Below are 19,696 nucleotides of genomic sequence, written 5' to 3'. Positions count from 1 at the left end.
GGTATTTATGAATCTCCTTCATTTTTTACGCGATCTGGTGTAACTCAGGGGTCCACCTTAGGCCCTTTACTATTTACAATAGTCATTAATAACCTCCCAAAAGTACTACGCAATGCTTCATGTCTCTTGTTTGCTGACGACGTTAAACTATTCTTTGCTGTTAAGGATGAGAGGCAAGCCTCTCTCCTTCAAGCTGATATTAACGCTGTTTTAGAGTTCAGTTCCAGTTTAGGGCTTGAACTGAATACTAGTAAATGTGCTATTATGAGTTATGGACGTGCGAATTCGCTCTATTGTCACGGATATTCCATTGGATCCGTATTGTTGAAGCGCGTGGAATCAATGGTCGACTTGGGTATCACTTTTGATCCTCAATTCACCTTTCACAACCACATCAAGACAATCGCTGACGTTTCCTTTCGTCGACTTGGATTTGTCTTGAGATATGCTAGATTATTCTCCAACCCCTTGTCTTCTCGCTTGCTTTTCAACTCGCTTGTTAGAAGTAAGCTAGAGTATAATGCAATTGTGTGGAATCCGCATGAAGCAAACTACTCTCTTATTATAGAAAAAGTGCAAAAAGCATTTCTTCGTTTTCTTTATAAGAAAGAGTATGGGTACTACCCATATCTCTATCCTACTCCTTTCCTTTTGGGCATGCTTGGGTATAATTCCCTTGAACTTCGGAGAAACTTCTCGTTAATTCGTTTCGTTCTCCAGCTATTGCGTGGTAATACGTCATGCCCGTTGTTGCTGGAACAGTTGGGACTTTATGTCCCTAATAATTATGTGCGTGGTAGACATCATCATTTAATGGTTGTACCTGCTGCTCGCACAGTTCTTTTTCGAATGGCTCCTATTCCAAGAGCTATTCGACTTCTCAATGAAATCGTTGCTGCTGTCCCTGAATGTGATATTTTCCACCTTGGGGAGCGTAGATTGTCGGATATTATCTTAACATATTTATCTGGTAACCTGCGCTCATCATTACTTTCTTAATTTGAATGTGATGAATGAGTGGAATCTTAATCTACTCTCTTCCATTTGGGCCTCGCTGTGATTTTATTTTTTATTCATATTTTGTTTTATTTTATTTTATTTTTTCTTTCTCTTTTGTACATTTTTATATACTATTTTAATTTTGCTCAGTGTAAACAAAGAATGGGATTTATGGATTTTATTTTTAATTTTTACACTTTTGTTATTTTTTTTTTCTCTCTGAATGATGTATTATTTTCCTTTTGTTACTTTTTTTATTATTTTATTTTACCATGTTTTCTGCTTTTGCTTTTTTCCTTTATTTACAGTTTACTTGTTTTTATATCATGTTTTTATATCTTTTTCAAATGTAGGCCATTGTGGCGCATTAGGTTCTTCCTGTAATGCCACAATGGTCCAAAACTATTAAATAAATAAATTATTATTGATTACCGATTTTTTATTATTGATTAAAATGCTGAAAATGTATAGTAATTTTATAAAATATAGACAGGTCAAAATGTCATATTTTGACGTATTTGTATGATACAAATTCAAAACAACTTTTTTCGATTGTGTTGTAATATTTTTTCATATCAATATTTGCGTATTGATTTTGCTCCGCATTGCAAAGTGAAAATATTGCACCCTCGAATGCATAAAATATACAAACGCATAGTTCTATCTCGGTGCAACGTTGTCCATGCATTTATTCATGAGGATTCGCTCTTGCCGGAATTCATTGAGATTAATGACGTCACACTTAGGGTAGTGTTTATCGTCAAATAATAATACACACACACACACACACATTTGTAAAACCCCGTTGAATGAACACCTTTGAAACAACCCTCAATTTTACACCCAAAGAAATGTATAGGGTATATTTTTGTGATTACTTTATATTAGACTTGGAGAGCTTTTCGATGGGCTTTAGCCCTGTCCGAAGTCCGCATAAGCCTCGGGTAAATAAAACCCGAATCTTCAAGCTTCCTGGTCACTTTGCTAAGTCGATGAATTCGCCTTGGAATACCGATGAGCTACCCTTCAACTTATTACAGCTGCCCCCGCAGAACCATGTTGGGAAACACCCGAAACTTGGACGACAAACCGCAACTTTAGAACATACTCGATAGAAGTGCGGGTAATCGAAAAGTTCCCGAGCTGATTCGGTGCCAACTGTATTATTTTTGCAATATTCCTAATTCAAGACCGTCTCGATTGCCCGCAATAAACCAATAAGGCTCTCCATCAGACTCTACATCATATTTTATATGTTTGTATGTAATATATTCTTGACTATTTGTGTATAACTTCACCGTACTAGTCGCCGTCCGGAATTCAACGATAGACAGTTTCTTCATTAAAATGCAAATAAAATGATTTGTTCTTAACTTTTATTTCAAATACCAAATGTTTAGTTCCAGAGCTTCAATTTTGAACTAGATATGTTGCAATAAGTAGTAAGATAGTGGGAGTAATCACCATTTGAAGTTGCAAATATCATTTTGACGAGCGCCAACTTCAATGCCGATAATTTCCATTACACACTGAACATGGCAATCTGTTAAAAATAATAATAAAAGTGCAAAACCTTTAGTTTTGTTATTTGGAATAAATTATAAATAAAAATTGAAACTACTATGTAAATACAAACAATCAAAATCTCACGTTACTCTTACGCTACGTCACAATAATTGGTTACTCTAATCCAAATGGCCAATGACTATCGCATGGGTTAAGACTGATGTGCAAAACAGGGCTTGATTTAAATGTAGAGAGGCCCTAAGCTATTTTATATGTGAGGATCCCCACACTCAAAACAAGATATTTCCAAAATAAAAATAAAAAATTGGTTCCCACATACTTTTTTTTAAAATGGAAAACAAACAAATAGATAACTTTTAGTACGACTGAATTTTTTGTTTTTATAGTAATCTTAAGCCTAATGATAAAATGTTTTTCGTGATTAATTCAAAATTATGAAAATGAATTTGTTAGTTTTGATACTAAAGGTTACATATAACATTCGGAATCATCGTAAGCTTCATTGACATAAAATCATAAAAACAATTTAAATCATGCATTGCTTATGGTAGAATTTGAATTGTAAAGTTTTGAATTTGATCTGTAAAATGTTGAATTCGATTTGAATAATATTGAATTTGATATGTAAAATGTTGAATTCAATTTGTAAAATGCTGAATTTGGAATGTAACAATATTACAATAATCATTGCCCAAATTATTATTTTTAATGAACATACAATATAATCAACCAGCAACATAGATCAATGGTTAGTATGTAATGCTTTCGGTTATGTGGTCACGGGTTCTATTGCTGGCTTTGTTGCTGGCCTGACCTTGGACATGTGACTCCAAGGTCGATCGTTTCTTTTCAATCTTTGCCAATTTATCTATTTATCGCATAATTTGACATTACAGCATCATGTAATTTGTTAATATTTAAAAATACAGCAAAAAATTGTCTATGAAGATTGTAATGTTTGATATAATTGGGCTTGAATAATACTTACATATGTACTTACATACAATGATAACAATAGATGTCATGTTAATAACAAATGGGTAACTTGTATAAAAAAAAACTTTTTTAATAATTCCCAAGTAAATTCCAATTATGTTTAATCAGTCAATTCGCAAATTAAAGTGGTTGCTGTTTTTTCAATATTTTTAAATTAACGTAACTTAAAAGGTTGGTTGAAATTTAAAAATAGCTAAATTCACTTACTGATAATTGAAGAATATGTTATTATGTTTATACTTCTAGAGATCCGTGTTTCAAAATTTATTTTTCTTTGAATATTTATTTACTTGACGATACATCTCGTTTGGAGGTCCTTGAATTTTGAGGCCCTAAGCTTAAGCCTTTTTTCGTATAAAAGCAAGTTCGACTATGTGTGCAAATGATTTAATATAGACACAAGAAGCCTATGCCCTACTTTTCCACATTTTCCTGTGGAAAAGTAAAGCCTGCAGGGTGTTTTTCTTTCTCGGATTCGGAAAATCCATCGTTAGGTTTGTTTTTCCAGTCGACAATCGGTCGGCAATATTTCCACACCGTCGTATCAATAAGTTATGCCGAATGTCGCCCCGAATGAAGCCACCCCCGCAATCAGGACGACCCCTCATTTGTGGAAACCCACCCCACCCCGGTTCGGAGGAAAACAAGTGTAACTTTGATCGGCGGAAGGGCGATTTGCTCACCATTGGCATTCAATTTCCCGTCGCGCTTGGGGTAAAAGAGGGGGTGTGAAACCCCCGCCCGGGTCGCATACATATTTTCTTTGGCTTCAAAAGGAGGGAAAGGCGGGGAAAATTCGCATCGGGGAAAAATCATAATTCAAATGTGAAATACGCTCAACGCTGGCTGGCTTCTTTTGTGCAATCAATAATGTTTGATTCGTGGCTCGTTTGCTTGCCGCTCTCACCGTCGACCTATTCGACTTTCAAATTCGAATCGGCAGGGGGTGGCTGGGGGGTGGTTCAGTGGGTGGAATATATACATATATGTATGTAGATGGAACGGCTACCCCGTTCGTCGGTAGAACAGCTTCTTCTTTTGTGCCGAGAGCTTTTTATCGCTTCCAACACTTCGACACGTCCCGTTAGGTATAAAGCTTGCGAAAAAGCATGCAAGAAAAGAGCTAATCTTTAGAACAAGGTGAACTACCAGGTAGGTATTGTTAAACAAAGAATATTTGAGAAAAAAAAATTCAAAGCACAATTGAAATATGTTAGTATAATACACAAAACACTACCAAGTCTATATGAGCCAGCAGTTTAGCTTAATGGTAGCGTATATATTTAGCACCACTGAGGTCGAAGGTTCGAGTCCTCGTCAAACTGCTGGTTAGGTTTGGGGGTTTTGTGACTCCAAATCGATCCTTTCTCTATCAGAGTTTGCCAATTTTATCTGATCATTGCTTAAAAATCTGTGTGTGTAATTTGTAAAAAAATTATGCACAGTAATCTATATATATCTCTATAGACATCTCTATAATTTCGTGTTTATTATATGTATTAAAATTGTAATAATAATTGTACACAAAAATCTAAAAATAATCCATAGATGTCTCTATTATTATTATTTCTGTACTGATTAATTGTCATATGCTATGTATTCTGATTGTATATATATTATTGTATTTCTGACCGTTATCGTACACTCGTCGCATTGGAGCGATCTGTAATGACGAGTGTATATTGATTGTAACAATAAAATAAAATAAAAATAATAAAAAACGATAAATAAGTTCATAGTTCAGAAAATCATTCTCAAATAGACCACGTGCGATTCCATTGGCTTGTCTTGATTCATGGTAATGATATTTATTTTATTTTATTTATTTCAAAGTTTGGACCATTGTAGCATTACAGGAATTCCTAATGCGCCACAATGGTCAAAAATATAACAGAAAAGAAAAGAAACAAAACAATAACTAAAGAAATTAGACATAACAAAAACAAAACATATACATATATACACAAACAACTAATAATAATTACAAATTATAAAAAAACAACAAAGAAGGGAATGTCTTATAAAAGAAAAAAGAGAAAGAAAAATAAATATAAACATATGTATATACGTAGACAAAAATACATTTATACATAATCATAAAAAAAACAATATAGTAATTATAATAGCCAATATAATTATGATATTGTATGTCTTTATGTAGCATTGATAGATCCACTTTCATTAAAAACTCAACATATTTGCTTATAAATTGGAGAATTGCATTTGTAAATAGCGCTAGGATTATTCTCTTATATACATATTTGTATGTATGCGTTGAAAGGAGTTTTTGCATCAAACTATGAATAAATTGAACATTTTAAAATGTGAAGGTTATTTATCTAATTTTTTTACTGGCATCTTTGAAGTTTTAAATCCAACACTATTATTAGAAAAGTAAATCTATGTTCAAATGAATTATGGCAATGAACCGAAGACAAACCCGAACCACTAATTATTACATTAACTAAGCTAAGCCAGCGAAAATAATAAGGCTTTGATTTGGTTAGTTATTATCATTAAAACAAATTGCTGAAGTTTAAATTAATGTATGCATACATATGTGATGTAAAAAATAATATAATACATTATTTTCAATAAGCATTCTTATTCAAATATGATATATAGCTGATTTTTATATATCGTTAAATTAAAAATAAAAGAACAAAAAAGCAATCTTGTGAGAGAAACAAACGAAAATCAGACATTGAAAATAGTATCTAAAACATTTTTGATTCTATATTAGTGTATAAAAATTTCAATAGATGTCACTGATAAAATTCTATAATTTTAATAGTAGTGCTAAAAAGTCATAGATGTCACTAGTACAAGTTTTAAAATAAGCAATGAATCTACAAAGCCCAATGAATATTTGATTTTGATTTTTAAATGCTTTTTATTATTACGAAATAATACAATATAACTTATATCTATTTTAATAGCTACTGATCGACTGATCATTTTCTAGTTTACAATTTAATTTAATTTGGTTAGTAATCATAGTATTGTATTATTCTAATGTTAATGTACAGCATAATAAGAAAAAGAGCTCAAAAACCTATTTACAATTCTTATAAATGCTCATAATACTACATCTAAGACATAATATGAATTAAAGACTCTCTAAAGTCGATGACCTAAAGCAGATTGTGTTTAGGTAATCTGTGTGTTATACCAGAAGGGTATAGACATTTTGTTGTGATCACCGACACTCTTCACAAGTGTGTTAGTATGGTTATTAGTGATTCTGTCATAGAATCTACTGGTTAGTTTGTTAGTAATATCTGTAACAAACGGAATATTATATATGGCATGCAGTTTTTTCAAGTTAGTATATATGGGTGTATTATAAATTATTTTTAGGGATTTATTTTATATTACTTGGTTCTTGGAAAGGTTAGTATTCGAGGTGTTATTCCATACAGGTGTAGCATTGTAGGTTAATAATGGTAATGAGCGCGCGATATAATTTTATTTTATTTTGAGTTGATAAATAACTATGGCGATTAAATATTGGATATATTGATGATATATCCCGCATCGCCTTGCATTTCGCTCCCTCAATGTGAGGTGCCCATCTCATTCTTTTATCGAACGTTTTAGACTGCCATTTTAGACTTTCTCCAGAGGGGATTTTCAGATCTGAACTTGGCTTATGTTTTCTAACACTAAATAATATGGCGTATGTTTTGGTTTGATTAATTTGAATTTTCCACGTAGTGAAGTATCCAGTCATTGTTTTAATTGCAAATTCAAGATTTTTAAGAATAGTGTCTGGTTTTTTGCTACTTTTGAAGCAAGCGGTATCATCTGCATATAGGGCTATGCGACAGCTTTTTGGAATAGGTATGTCATTTATATATGCAATGAATATAGAATTAACGGCGCACTTCAGGTTGAATCCCTCGTCGAAATAGTATATTTTGACACATTTTGAACGCTTTTATAAATTGCACAAACTGTCATCACTGGCCGCAATTGTCGTGATAATTTTCAGCTGGCAACACTGCTCATCATATGTTGTGACGTCAGTCCGCTGTCAGTTGATCCTCGCGATGGTTGTATGGAGTGCAGGCGGGCGCGCATCGTCGCGTCTGCGACTGCAGCTGCATCTGAAACTGAAGCTGCATCCTCGTCTAGACCACGATTGGCATCGACTGCACTTGCCGTCGACCACTGCAGCAGTCACCAGGGTAATGCATCCGCAGACTTGCATACGCGATATCAAATGTCATTCATATAGTACCTTGACACTCGACGCTGATTGGTCCACTTAATATTTAAACCTCGCACCCTAATTGGTCAATCCCATTGCATAACGCGCCCCCGCTTCGAATGTCGTAAGACTTCGATAATTGGCCATAGTCTATTTTTTAATTTGCTGCAACTTGTTATGTAAAATATATATTTTTAATGCAAACGTATCATTGATTTTAATTTATTTATGTTCGTTTTATCATTTCAGACTTATTCCACGGGCTCACCGAATAAACCTCAAGGGGGAGATGTAAAGGGGAATAGTTTACTTTCGACCATATTGAATAGACGAAATAAACTTATCAAATCTCCCCAAGGTACTATTATAGATTTCCGTCCGTAATACATTGGTATTGTTTTGATTATATCTAACCACAATATTATATAGTCTTATCTCACATACAACGTAGCCGTATTTGTACATAAAGATACTGTTATTATTTATAAACTGTAAATGATTGTGTTTCCAGTTGTTATTAATATAATTCATTTCAGTATTTATCGAAACATGATTTATTGTTTGAAATTTCATTTCCGTTATATCACAACATTTTTTTTTTACTTGTTTTTTAATAGTAAAAAATTTACTTTTTTCATATATTTATCAAACTTAAACGGTTACAGTAAATGCGATAAATTAGTGATGAGTCAATGAACACATTATGTACTTTTATTATTTATTTATTTAAATATTAGCCACAGTGACATTAGAGAATACTCTAACTCGTCACTGTGACCAGACATATGAGCATGATACAAATCTAATATATAATTTCGAAAGAGACTTTGTATGTTTGTTTGGGTCGTAGATTCCGTGACGTTCAATTTAATACAAAAACAAATGTATATTTAAATAATTTAATAAAATGTTTACTATTAGATTGGCCATGTTTAAGCGGTTTGTATTAAAAATACCGAGCGAAGCCGGGTAAAAACACTATTACTATATATAAGATAGTTAGCGAGACATCTATGTTATAGATAATATTTTTTTTTTTTAAATAATTCAAATAGTGGTGACATTGGGTTGAATGGTTTTTGCCAATTTGATGAAGGAACCGCTTCGACAATGAAATCAGATAAATTGGCAAACTCTGATAGGAAACGATCGACTTGGAGTGGCAAATATCAAAGTCTGACCAGCAGCATTAAGGATTATACTCGGAATAAATTATTTTCAATCGAGGTCAGCTCATGGGATCGAACCTGGCCACCTCTTGCTACTTAGTATCAACCGAGCTATGCTGCTGGCTAATATATCCATCCGTGTTGAATGAATGTATGCATAGTGTTTGATGTTTAACGATGTTGATAGACGTGGTGATATAAAGATTTAGAATGGAAGGTTGTCACCGGATAACTAACTTAATCTTCATAGTAGAAAAGATTATTTACTAAAAAATTGTAGACATTTTTATATTTAAAGATACTTTTACTAACAATCAAAGTGTATACATTGACTACTGATTTTACGCTTTTACTGTGATATAAAATACATACATGGGCGGTATGTCATGCTAGTTTAAAGCATTTCGAGAATATTTAACAGTGAATTTACTGAGTATTATACAGTATTTGAAATGCCAGTTGGGCTTTCTGTTTTTTTGGTTATGAAATAATTTTTTCATTGTTAGATATTGGTTATGAAATACACGTATGCTGTTAACGGCGTATAATACTGTCCATGATACATAGCTTAATTTTTATTTGTCAGAATTATTTCTAATTATGTATTTTTTATTGTGATTAACGCTTTCTTACATTGTTTTTATTATGTTTTATTAATGGATAATTGCAGTTTCGTTTTTTCTCCCCTTTCCATTCGAATGCTAGAATCCTTACCTTGCTTTGTGTTGTGTTTTCTTTGCATCCTTTGTCATCCATCGTCCATTCGATTTCTTCCCACCGATCACCTTCTTCCACTGGTAAACCTCTCATGGAGTCACTCTTCATGTTAGGTATCCAAAAGCGAGACTGCTTTCATCCAGGTGCTTCTATTTTGTCTCACGAAGATATCAACATACCCAAGGATGCCAAAACGGTGACGTCACGAGACATGATGCGAGGCATGATGGAATACATCTGGCCGAAGGTATCAAAAAATCAATCGCACAACATAAGACCAGACAATTTTTTACCGAATCAGTCTATTTTATTTTCTTATCATGTTATATTTTTATATTTTTTAGGTTTATTTCATTTCAGGACGATGAATATATTCGCTCACGCGTCAAGTTGTCCCTGTCGCTCTTGATCGGAGCCAAAGTGTTGAACGTCTCCGTTCCGTTCATATTCAAATATGCCGTTGATGAGGTAAATTCGGCCGTAGCCGTGAACGGAGAAGCCGTACTGGGCATGGCGACTGTGCCCCAAGCTCTCGGCACAGCAGGATTGAGCTTGCTGATTGGTTGTAAGTCTTTACTTTACCAAATAGAATAAAATTAAGGAAGATTACATATAGCAATACTATAAAAGCATTAGGAAATCTTTGAAGTGTAAACTTCTATAGTTTTGGTAGAGAAAATTCATACAGTATGTAAAGTAAGCGCCTACAGCGCCACCTTGCGGTTATACTAGAAAGTTCAACAACTTAGCATATAAAAATATGCCATTATTTTAGTTGACATACGCTATGAATATCCTTGGATACAAAAACAGGGAAATATGATGAAAAGTAAAGTAAAAGGCATGGCTTTGTCTAAAGCCAGGTACCATAAATGTGTATGCAACCGATGCGATGCAAACGATCGACAAGCGCCAGACAGACTGAACCACAGATTATGCGTGCGCACTGCTCGCACTTACACTAAGCGAAATCTACCCGAAGTCCCGACATACACCTACCCTGTATACGTTCTGTGTTTCTGATACTTTAGTTCCGAATTTTGCCTTATTAAACTCGCCAGAAAGATCCAACTCAATTTTAATAATTGCATCTGTGCACATCGAAAGGTTACTCGTCATCTGGTGTGCAATCTATCATTCGTGAAGTCGAGAATTGCGTTTAAAGCAGCCATCCAGTTAATCTGTGGTTCAGTCTGTCTGGCGCTTGTCGATCGTTTGCACCAAATCCGTATGCAACGTCCTGACAGCGTTCAAAGTCCATGAAAACTCAGCAAGCATATAAATGTAATATTAATATTAGAAACGGCTTTAGGCGTCATAGTGTTGTACGATTGCGGTATGGCTATCGCCATACTTAATTAGTTTCCGACATAGTCGTGTGTGGTGTTTAATGTTCGATGTATATCTGATAGATATTTGTTCGTATTACTCGCAAGATAGGAAAATGCGGCGGGAAAAGCTGCACAATGCACACCAAACACGACTGTGGCTGAAACTAATTAAGTATGGCGATAGGCATACCGAAATCTTACAACACTATGACGCTTCTAAGTCACTTCTATTATTATTAATATATTTCTGTGGTTGCAAGCCTGCTTTGATCCGTGACAAAAACCAACACACTTACGGATCGCTGCGAACGCGTTACAGGCCGCTCGTGACACCTTCGCAAGCCAATATATGTATCGTCCACATTAGTCCTGTACCGGTTACTGTTACAGCTACAGCTCGCTAGTGAGTACTCAATGCCCACGAGCACACTGCGAGCCCCTTTTGATCCGCGGTAAAATCCGACGGATCGCTACGAGCGCGCTTAAAGGTCTGACCGCACTATGCGCCTGTGACACGACAAGGCAGCGTGCGGCCAAATATTGTTTGTATGAAGTTGTATGAGATATAACGCACTGCGCGTCACGCGACATAGTTGCCTTTTGTATTAACTTTGCCGTGTCGTAAATTTTTGTATAAACTTTGCCGTGTGTTGCAGCAGTCGACGGCCGTATAGAGGTCTGTTCATACTTAACAGCACTGCACGACTCCGTTTAAAATATGTCATTTTATTACATTTCTATTCATATCTACCTACACGTCGCGGTCACGTCACGTTTACAGCAATTTGGCCGTGTGCAAGGCAAAATCGGCTTACTTATACATTAGAGGCCATGACGATACGGCGCAATATTGCTTACGTCGTATTGTCGTGTACTTGCAATATGAATGCATACACGTGCATTCGTAGCTACGCGTCAGAATACAAGTCAGCAAAAATGTTTCGACGTTTATCGAACGAAAAATTATGTACATATGTATAATCGCGCTGTTGTTGGAAGAAGAAGCTCAAGAAGGCAATAAAAAAGCACGGAGGCGTTTTGATGTGCATCCCATGTTAACCGCTTAGCTGCCCAAAGCGCCTTAAGGCGCAAACAGCCGTATCTATTATACGCTCAGCGCGTCGGCTGGGCGTCTAAGCGGTTAAAAAATAGAAAAACCGAAGGAGAGTTTTGGACACTGTATAAGGAGCTTGTGGATGATGGAAATTTTTTTTTTAAATATTTCCGTAAAATTTTTTTTTTTTTTTAACTATTTGTGCCAAAACCATGTCGAAAGATTGAACAGCTGTCAACTGTCACTATCGATAATTGGTCCAAAACAGCAAAGCGGCAGACTCATGGCACGTAATTCGCGTGTATATTTCCACGATGGCCAAAAAAACGGATACGATACGTTGACGGATGTTGCTGTAAGGTATGAACATGAAATGTCGGGTACTGCTGTAAGCCTGCCGTGGCGTAAACGTGACGGTTGGTATGAATATACCCATACAAAATGCACCAAAGAATACTTTTCGTACGGCCGGATACCTGCTGAAGTCGGTACGTGCTGACTAGGTATGAACAGACCTTAGTGTGGTCAGACTTTAACCGCTCGCAGCGAGCTCGCGAACCAAAATATGTGGCGTCCACACTAGCATTGTGTCGGTTACAGCTCGCAGTGAGTATTCGCCTTAACCTTTTGAGTAGTGAGTTAATTTGAACACCAGAAACGTCTCAGGAGTGAGTTTTTTTTTCGGAATCAACTGACTTGAAAAATCCGAGCGAACACTCTTATTTTGTGGGAAGTTTTAAAGTTGACATATTTCGCTCGATTATATGATTGATTTATTGCCCGGCGGGGTTTTGCCTTGCATCTCGAACCAAATTCTCTCGAAAATAAATCTATAATTTTACGCTAAATTATTTTTATGAGGGTCAAATGAAATAAATTTAGTCAGAGGTTTCAATGTTATTCGTTCGGAACATATTTTATAGTTTTTACATGTGGAAAATATTACTTTAGAAAAAAAATTGTCATCATGTTCAGTCATAAAAATTTAACTGGCTTTCACGCCTCGTTAAATTTGGTTTCTTTATTCGAATACAAAAATATACATACACAAGAGTGAAAGAGAAATCTCAGCAACACTTGAAAAAAAACGAGATGCAAATATGTCGAACAATGAGAGAGGTAGAGTATTTTGAGTGATTGAACGTGTCAAACCGTACGAGTACGGCCGTACTCTGGCGGGGCCATTTTACTTTCCACGTACCCGTACGGCCGTACTCCTCAAAGGGTGCCAGATACTCACTTGCGAGCTGTAACTGTAACCGAGTGGATACACGGTAGATGAGTGCGCAACCTCTTCGTCAACATGAGTCAATGGTGTGAGCCCTTGTTTCCACGGTATTCGTTCCGAACTCGGGCTGACAAGCTGCCGAATTCGCCATTGTGCAAATAAACCGGTTTGAAGTGTGTCAGAGGCTCGCGGCAGGCTCGCCGCTTCAAACAACGTCTACGAAGCAACTGCGAGCCTCCTTTGATTTGTCGCAACAACCAACACTCTAAACTCTAAAGTATTGCTGCGAGCTTACCTTGGCGGCTCGCGAACCAATAAATGAGGTGCCTTCACTGGCTACTGGTTACAGGTACAGCTCGCAAGTGAGTACCACGCTTAAGACAGGTCTGCTTTTGAGGTTGTTTATTTACAAAAACATTTTTTTTTGAAACATTGATTTTATTGTTACAAATCGTTATAGTACCACGTCAAAATTTTGAGTAATACTTCCTACGACAGGCACAGAACTTATCGAATATTTTTCTTTTACAGACGGTATAGCTCGTGCTGGATCGGCCGGTTTGAATGAATTGCGAAATGCCGTATTTGCACACGTCGCCCAACATTCCATACGGAAACTCGCATGCAACGTTTTCACGCATCTGCACAATTTGGATTTAAACTTCCATCTGACGAAACAAACCGGAGCCCTATCAAAGGTATGGTACATATGAAAATGAATTCAAATAGTCATTTTTATTTTTTTTATATATACCATTGTAGGATCTGGTCGTCAGGAGACACAGGCGGTACAGTTAAATAATACTCGGCAATTTTAATCGTTATTTCTTTTTCGTGACGCCATAACGACCTGTCCGTGCTCGCCGCGCTACATGTACAGGATGACAACTTAACCATTCTTCAACTCATGCATGCCAACCTTATATCATATTCATACATGCATTCTTCCAGGTGTTTATTTTATTCTTTATCATTTTTTGCAGACTATCGATCGAGGATCTCGTGCCATCAATTTTGTACTGACGGCTATGGTTTTCAATGTTGTTCCGACTATATTCGAATTGGCGTTGGTTTCCAGCATTCTAGGAATTAAAGGGGGAATTGCTTTCGCCGGTCGGTACTCTTTATTTAGTTTTGTCATACTCTTTGTTGATAATTCATCAATATTTTCTATATTTATAGGTGTGTCTTTCGGCTGCGTATCAATTTACGCTGCATATACTCTCGGCGTCACTCAATGGAGGACAAAGTTCCGAGTCCACATGAATCAAGCTGAAAATGAAGCCGGAAACAAAGCCATAGATTCACTGATAAACTATGAAACTGTCAAAGTAAATAAATCAAACCCACGAGTGATCCAACGGTTAGGTTAGAAGTTTTTCATGTGAACGTCAGAAATCTTCATTATATCTGAATTTTTGGTTTATAGTAGTTATACGTAGCACAATATATCACATATAAAATATGTATTTTATTTAAGCAAAACTTCCGATCCCACCGTTGGATCTTCTGTTATATTTATCAGTCTCTTCTATACAAATAATTAGACGATTGATTAACATAAAAAGTACATTTTAATTGAAAAGTAAATACATATGTATTCAGTAGCTAAATTTTATGCATACGTACATAGGATAGTGTCGTGGCAAAGAAACAAAGTTATATTTTGTTAAAATAATGACACTTTAATCAAATCTACCGTTCGGCATAGTCGTAAGACCTTTGTGGAATTTCTGAATGAAAATTCTAATGAAATCGTTTGATTGCGACAAGATCCCATCTGATTGGATGTATATTGTACAAAATTTCACATAAGTCTTCCAAGAAATGTTCCCAGTTTGTGTCATGTCTCTTTTTTTTAAGAAGAAAGAAATTTTGTATTGTATATATTGGGTTCAGTGATAATTCCGCTCAAAGCGATGTCGCACACGTCACTAAAATCTCGATCGCGGAACATCTAGCGCCCGAAAATTCCATCCGTCGAGAGTTACACACGGGAACTATCTTACTATCGAGAAGAATGTATATTAACATCCGAATTTCAGACATTATGCCAAGAGAAGTTATTAGACAATGTGCTGAGTTCACTTAAATAATTATATTTGGGTACAATTTAATGGTGCATTTAAAAAATAGCTCTTAGATCGAATCATTTGCGCATTAGAATAATAGAAATTGCGCATTTAATAAATGTATTTCTGTTACATTGATCAAAATTTAATTTGTAGTATGAATTAAAAAAAAATGTTTCAATCATTCCACAATTAAAAAGTGTGCAGTTAACAGCAGGATGATTTCAACTACAACAAATTTGCAGTTTAATTCACAAACTATTAACTCGTGAGTTATTAAGATTAAATATCTATGTATAGTACAGAGTGTGCTAACTTGGACGGTTGCCGATATATTTGATGCTCAGCGTTAATGCGCATTTCATTCATATTAGGTTGCTTTATATTTTTTCTATTGTGAAAGTTACTTATCAAATGCGGGCATTTGATATTAAAATGTTGAACTAATCAAAACAATGGATTTGTAATTTTTTAATGATCAAGTGTTTTCATTAATTTATTAGAGGTTTTTAGTATTATTGCTTATTTTATGTTTTAAGTCTACAAATATTATATTAAAGGAACATAAGACTTTTTATGTGTTCTTTTGTTTTATAATTTAATTATAATTCTTTTATGTTGATTTTTTTTTAATATATGTATGAATAACTATTTTTAAATTGTAAATTTATATTTTTAAATGAGTATTTTTTTTTAATTCAAACAAATTTTATAAAATGCATTTTAATTGTCCCCATTATCTTTTCTTGCATAATCCAGTTTAATTTTATTTAGCTCGTAAAATTTACTTTTCAATTAAAGTGCTCATTTTCAAGTTACTAATCGTCTAGTAAATCGTTAGTAATTTTTTGTAATATATGTATATTATTTCTTTATAGTATTTCAATAATGAAAAGTTTGAGCTGACACGCTACGATGAAAGTTTGAAAAAATACGAAGTCGCATCTCTCAAAACATCATCCAGCTTGGCCGTGCTAAATTTTGGACAAAATGCAATATTTAGTGTCGCACTCAGTACTATCATGGTCTTGGCGGCCAATCAAATCGTCCAAGGTCCGTTCGCCTCGAATTAAAGTCGCTCACTTCTTCATCCGGTGTAATTTATGGTGAATGTTATAGGAAATATGACGGTGGGAGATTTGGTGATGGTGAACGGATTGCTGTTTCAACTTTCGATCCCGTTGGGATTCTTGGGATCCGTCTATAGAGAAATACGACAGGCTTTAATCGACATGCAAACAATGTTCACCCTCATGACTGTAAACAGTGCCATACAAGTAAGTGCCTGTCTTCTAAAAAGCATACAATAATCCTACACAGTTATGTTAATATCTTATATGATTGCTTTCAGTCTAAGCCCAAAGCGCCTATTCTCGACATACACAGAGATAACGCTTCGATAACGTTTAAAAATGTAAACTTTTCATACGAACACGGAAAACTGATCTTCAACAATTTAGACTTCTCAATTACACCGGGTAAAAAGACTGCTTTCGTCGGGGGCTCTGGATCTGGGTGAGCAAGACTTTCAATTAAAATCTTTCATTTTTAGGCAGGGAAGGTATGTTAACTGTGTCCCAGCCTATAGAAACACGTGTGTTTGGAAGAGGATCTTTATTGTTCAGTGGATACAAGTGTTATTGTATGTATGGTGAAGGAGATGGTTGCTCGGCTTCGGAGGAGTGAGCAGGCTGAGCTCCTGAAACTCACTGGCATCTGGGGATGATGCGCTGGTTTATATACTGGTTATCCTTTGTGTAGCTGTTCCTCGGGTTTTGGTTGGTGCTTATGTATGCTATGTGGTGAAATCATCGTCTCGGAGGTTTACGTATCTGGAGCGAGTTGATGGTGTCTTTGTCCTAGTTTGAACGAAGGTATTTCGGCCAAGATTGACTTAACGTGTAATTGCATAGCTCCAGTTCAATAGGGAAATATGTGAGATCATCGACCTCGATTCGGGATAGTATAAGTTGTGCTATATTCCTACACATTGGTTTTTAACCCGATAGTAAGATAGACCTGCTTTTAGATCTGAACGAACATATGATAATACAATCACAGATGACAAGAAGTGACAGGTAGTTTTATATAAGAGAATAATAGATATCAAAGTTTTTACTAATTTCAGAAAATCATCAATGGTACGACTGCTGTTCAGATTTTACGAACCACAATCAGGTGAAATTTTGGTAAATGGACAAAATATAAAAGACGTAGACATCGACAGTTTGAGAAAGGCCATAGCAATAGTTCCGCAGGTAGACAAGCTTTAAACTTGATAATCTATATTTGTGTTTAATGTATGTAAATGTAATTATATGTGTATTTTTTAGGATTCTGTCCTATTCCATGATACGATCTATCACAATTTGAGCTACGGCGATTTGTCCAAGTCCAGAGAAGAGGTGTACGAAGCGGCCAAAATGGCCGAATTACACGACGCTATATTGAAATGGCCGCACGGCTACGAGACGCGAGTCGGTGAACGAGGATTGAAATTGTCCGGCGGGGAGAAACAGAGAGTGGCTATAGCTCGGGCCATTTTGAAAAACTCTCCCGTGCTGATCTTCGACGAGGCCACGTCCAGCCTCGACTCTCTCACCGAACATGTTAGTAGTTGTTTTTTTCACTCGCTCAACTATTTGAAGTCTGTTTTTCATTGCTAATTATTGTTGTTCTAGAATATATTGCAAGCTTTGCAAAGGGCAACTCACGGTAGGACTTCGATATGCATCGCTCATCGTCTGTCGACTGTAATGGATGCTGATGAGATTCTCGTACTAGAAAATGGGGCTATAAGCGAACGAGGAACACATCAATCGTTGTTAGCGAATAGGAATTCTCTATATTCAAAATTATGGAGGAGGCAAAACCAAAGTGATGATTATAATACTAGTTAATGAATAATTTATGTTGTATATTGCAAAGTTGTTGATGTAAATATTATTATTTATGATAAATACATGGTTTATTTTTCTAAATGCACATTTTCTTTCTATGTATATATCAAAGGGTGATCGGATAAATGCACTCAAGAGAGCTGCACTCCTGAGAAATCCAAACTTTCAAAGATTCTCAAGAAGAAAAAAGCGTCAAGGGGTATTTGTATGTTATCCGAAGGTGCTAACCCTTTTTTGTGGAATCCTATTGAGTAAGTTCTTCTTGAGTGACTTTGAAAATTTGGATTTCTTGAAACTGTGCCACTATTCAGTGCATTCTTCCGAGAACCATATTAGAGACTAGTATATGTAGATGATCTCTCCGAACTGTTTTGCCCGGTTCATCATTTGTCTAACTGATCTAATCCAACCCAAAAGTTGTCAAAAGCTCTTCCTCCTACGCATATGTTCATAAATGTCAATTTTTCTTCAATTCAATAATAGGTACATAGGCTCAACATCTTGATCAGATTCTTTCAATACAACCACATATCTTCTATAACTACATACTGTGAATCCATAAATACTACAGGTTTTCCTACATCTTCAAAGTCATCGTACCAATCTGTTAAATAGCTCAACATACAAGATTTTTCAACCGGGAACTCCCACTGTGGATTTGACGTTCAAAATCAGTGACATTGTTAATTTTCTCTACCCAGCTACGCCATGATTGTATTTGACTAGAATTTGATAACATCTTTGAGAGTGTAAAAGTACCACAAAACAAAAACCTAGCTGAGGTTTCAGCAAGGACGTGAAGCTAGATGAATGTATGTATGATCAAAATAAGTATTCCAATATAATCATAGATATAGAATACATAGATATGCCCTGACGCTCTAAGCCAGTCACCCTGTTGGAGGATGCACACACAAAAAAAAAGTACAGAGGATGCATACTCTCTCTCAGTAGCTAGTTAGCTTCTAAGTAGGAAGGTCGATTGACATTTTTCGAAAATGCCAACGTGTTCAGTGAAATTGTGTTACAATTACTCAAGAAAACATAAAAAGGCGGATGGCATCACATATTATAAGAAAGAATTAATATATAATGTCTTCAATTATAGTAGTATTTTAACATATAACGAAATATCGGCGCGATGTATGTAGTGTTATATGCACTGATGGAACAGCGATCGACCACCTCTGCCACTGTTGGCACTGAAGGAAATTCAGAAATCGACATTAAGTTTAAAACTACAAACAATCAACTAAATATTAAAGTGTCAGCTTTAAAATTGATCCTTGTGGAAGTTACTAATGTTTAAATATTGTAATAGTTAATGACGGTTTTATTATAGTAACATACATTTGTAGTTTAATATAGTGTGTATAGCTAAATATTTTTTTCTTAATATGGCTTTATTCATTTGGTTTACTGTCACGCGGAGTGTCCAATAAAATAAAGTTATAAATAAAATAAAACTACTGGTTGCTGACCACTGCTGC

General features: G+C 35.4%; 1 protein-coding gene across 3 annotated transcripts; it reads left to right on the top strand.

Moving 5' to 3' along the window:
* Nucleotides 1-7,527: 7,527 nt before the first annotated feature.
* ABCB7 (ATP binding cassette subfamily B member 7) lies at nt 7,528-18,292 on the top strand. 3 transcript variants are annotated; one of them, XM_077441767.1, is made up of 13 exons: nt 7,528-7,712; nt 7,985-8,093; nt 9,789-9,868; nt 9,982-10,186; nt 13,766-13,932; nt 14,218-14,347; nt 14,417-14,565; nt 16,185-16,359; nt 16,426-16,583; nt 16,658-16,821; nt 17,435-17,564; nt 17,640-17,915; nt 17,988-18,292. In XM_077441767.1, exons 1-13 carry the CDS (start codon nt 7,575-7,577, stop codon nt 18,204-18,206), a joined length of 2,100 nt encoding a protein of 699 aa, XP_077297893.1. In that variant the 5' UTR covers nt 7,528-7,574; the 3' UTR covers nt 18,207-18,292. The 3 variants fall into 3 exon arrangements, with proteins under 3 accessions (XP_077297893.1, XP_077297878.1, XP_077297885.1); XM_077441752.1 differs by having other exon boundaries at nt 9,735-9,868; nt 17,988-18,290; XM_077441759.1 differs by having other exon boundaries at nt 7,541-7,712; nt 9,765-9,868; nt 17,988-18,290.
* Nucleotides 18,293-19,696: the final 1,404 nt, after the last annotated feature.

Source organism: Arctopsyche grandis, chromosome 1 (assembly GCF_051622035.1).
Source record: "Arctopsyche grandis isolate Sample6627 chromosome 1, ASM5162203v2, whole genome shotgun sequence".
NCBI classification, from domain to species: Eukaryota; Metazoa; Arthropoda; class Insecta; order Trichoptera; family Hydropsychidae; genus Arctopsyche; species Arctopsyche grandis.
This window is presented reverse-complemented; position numbering and strand designations above follow the sequence as displayed.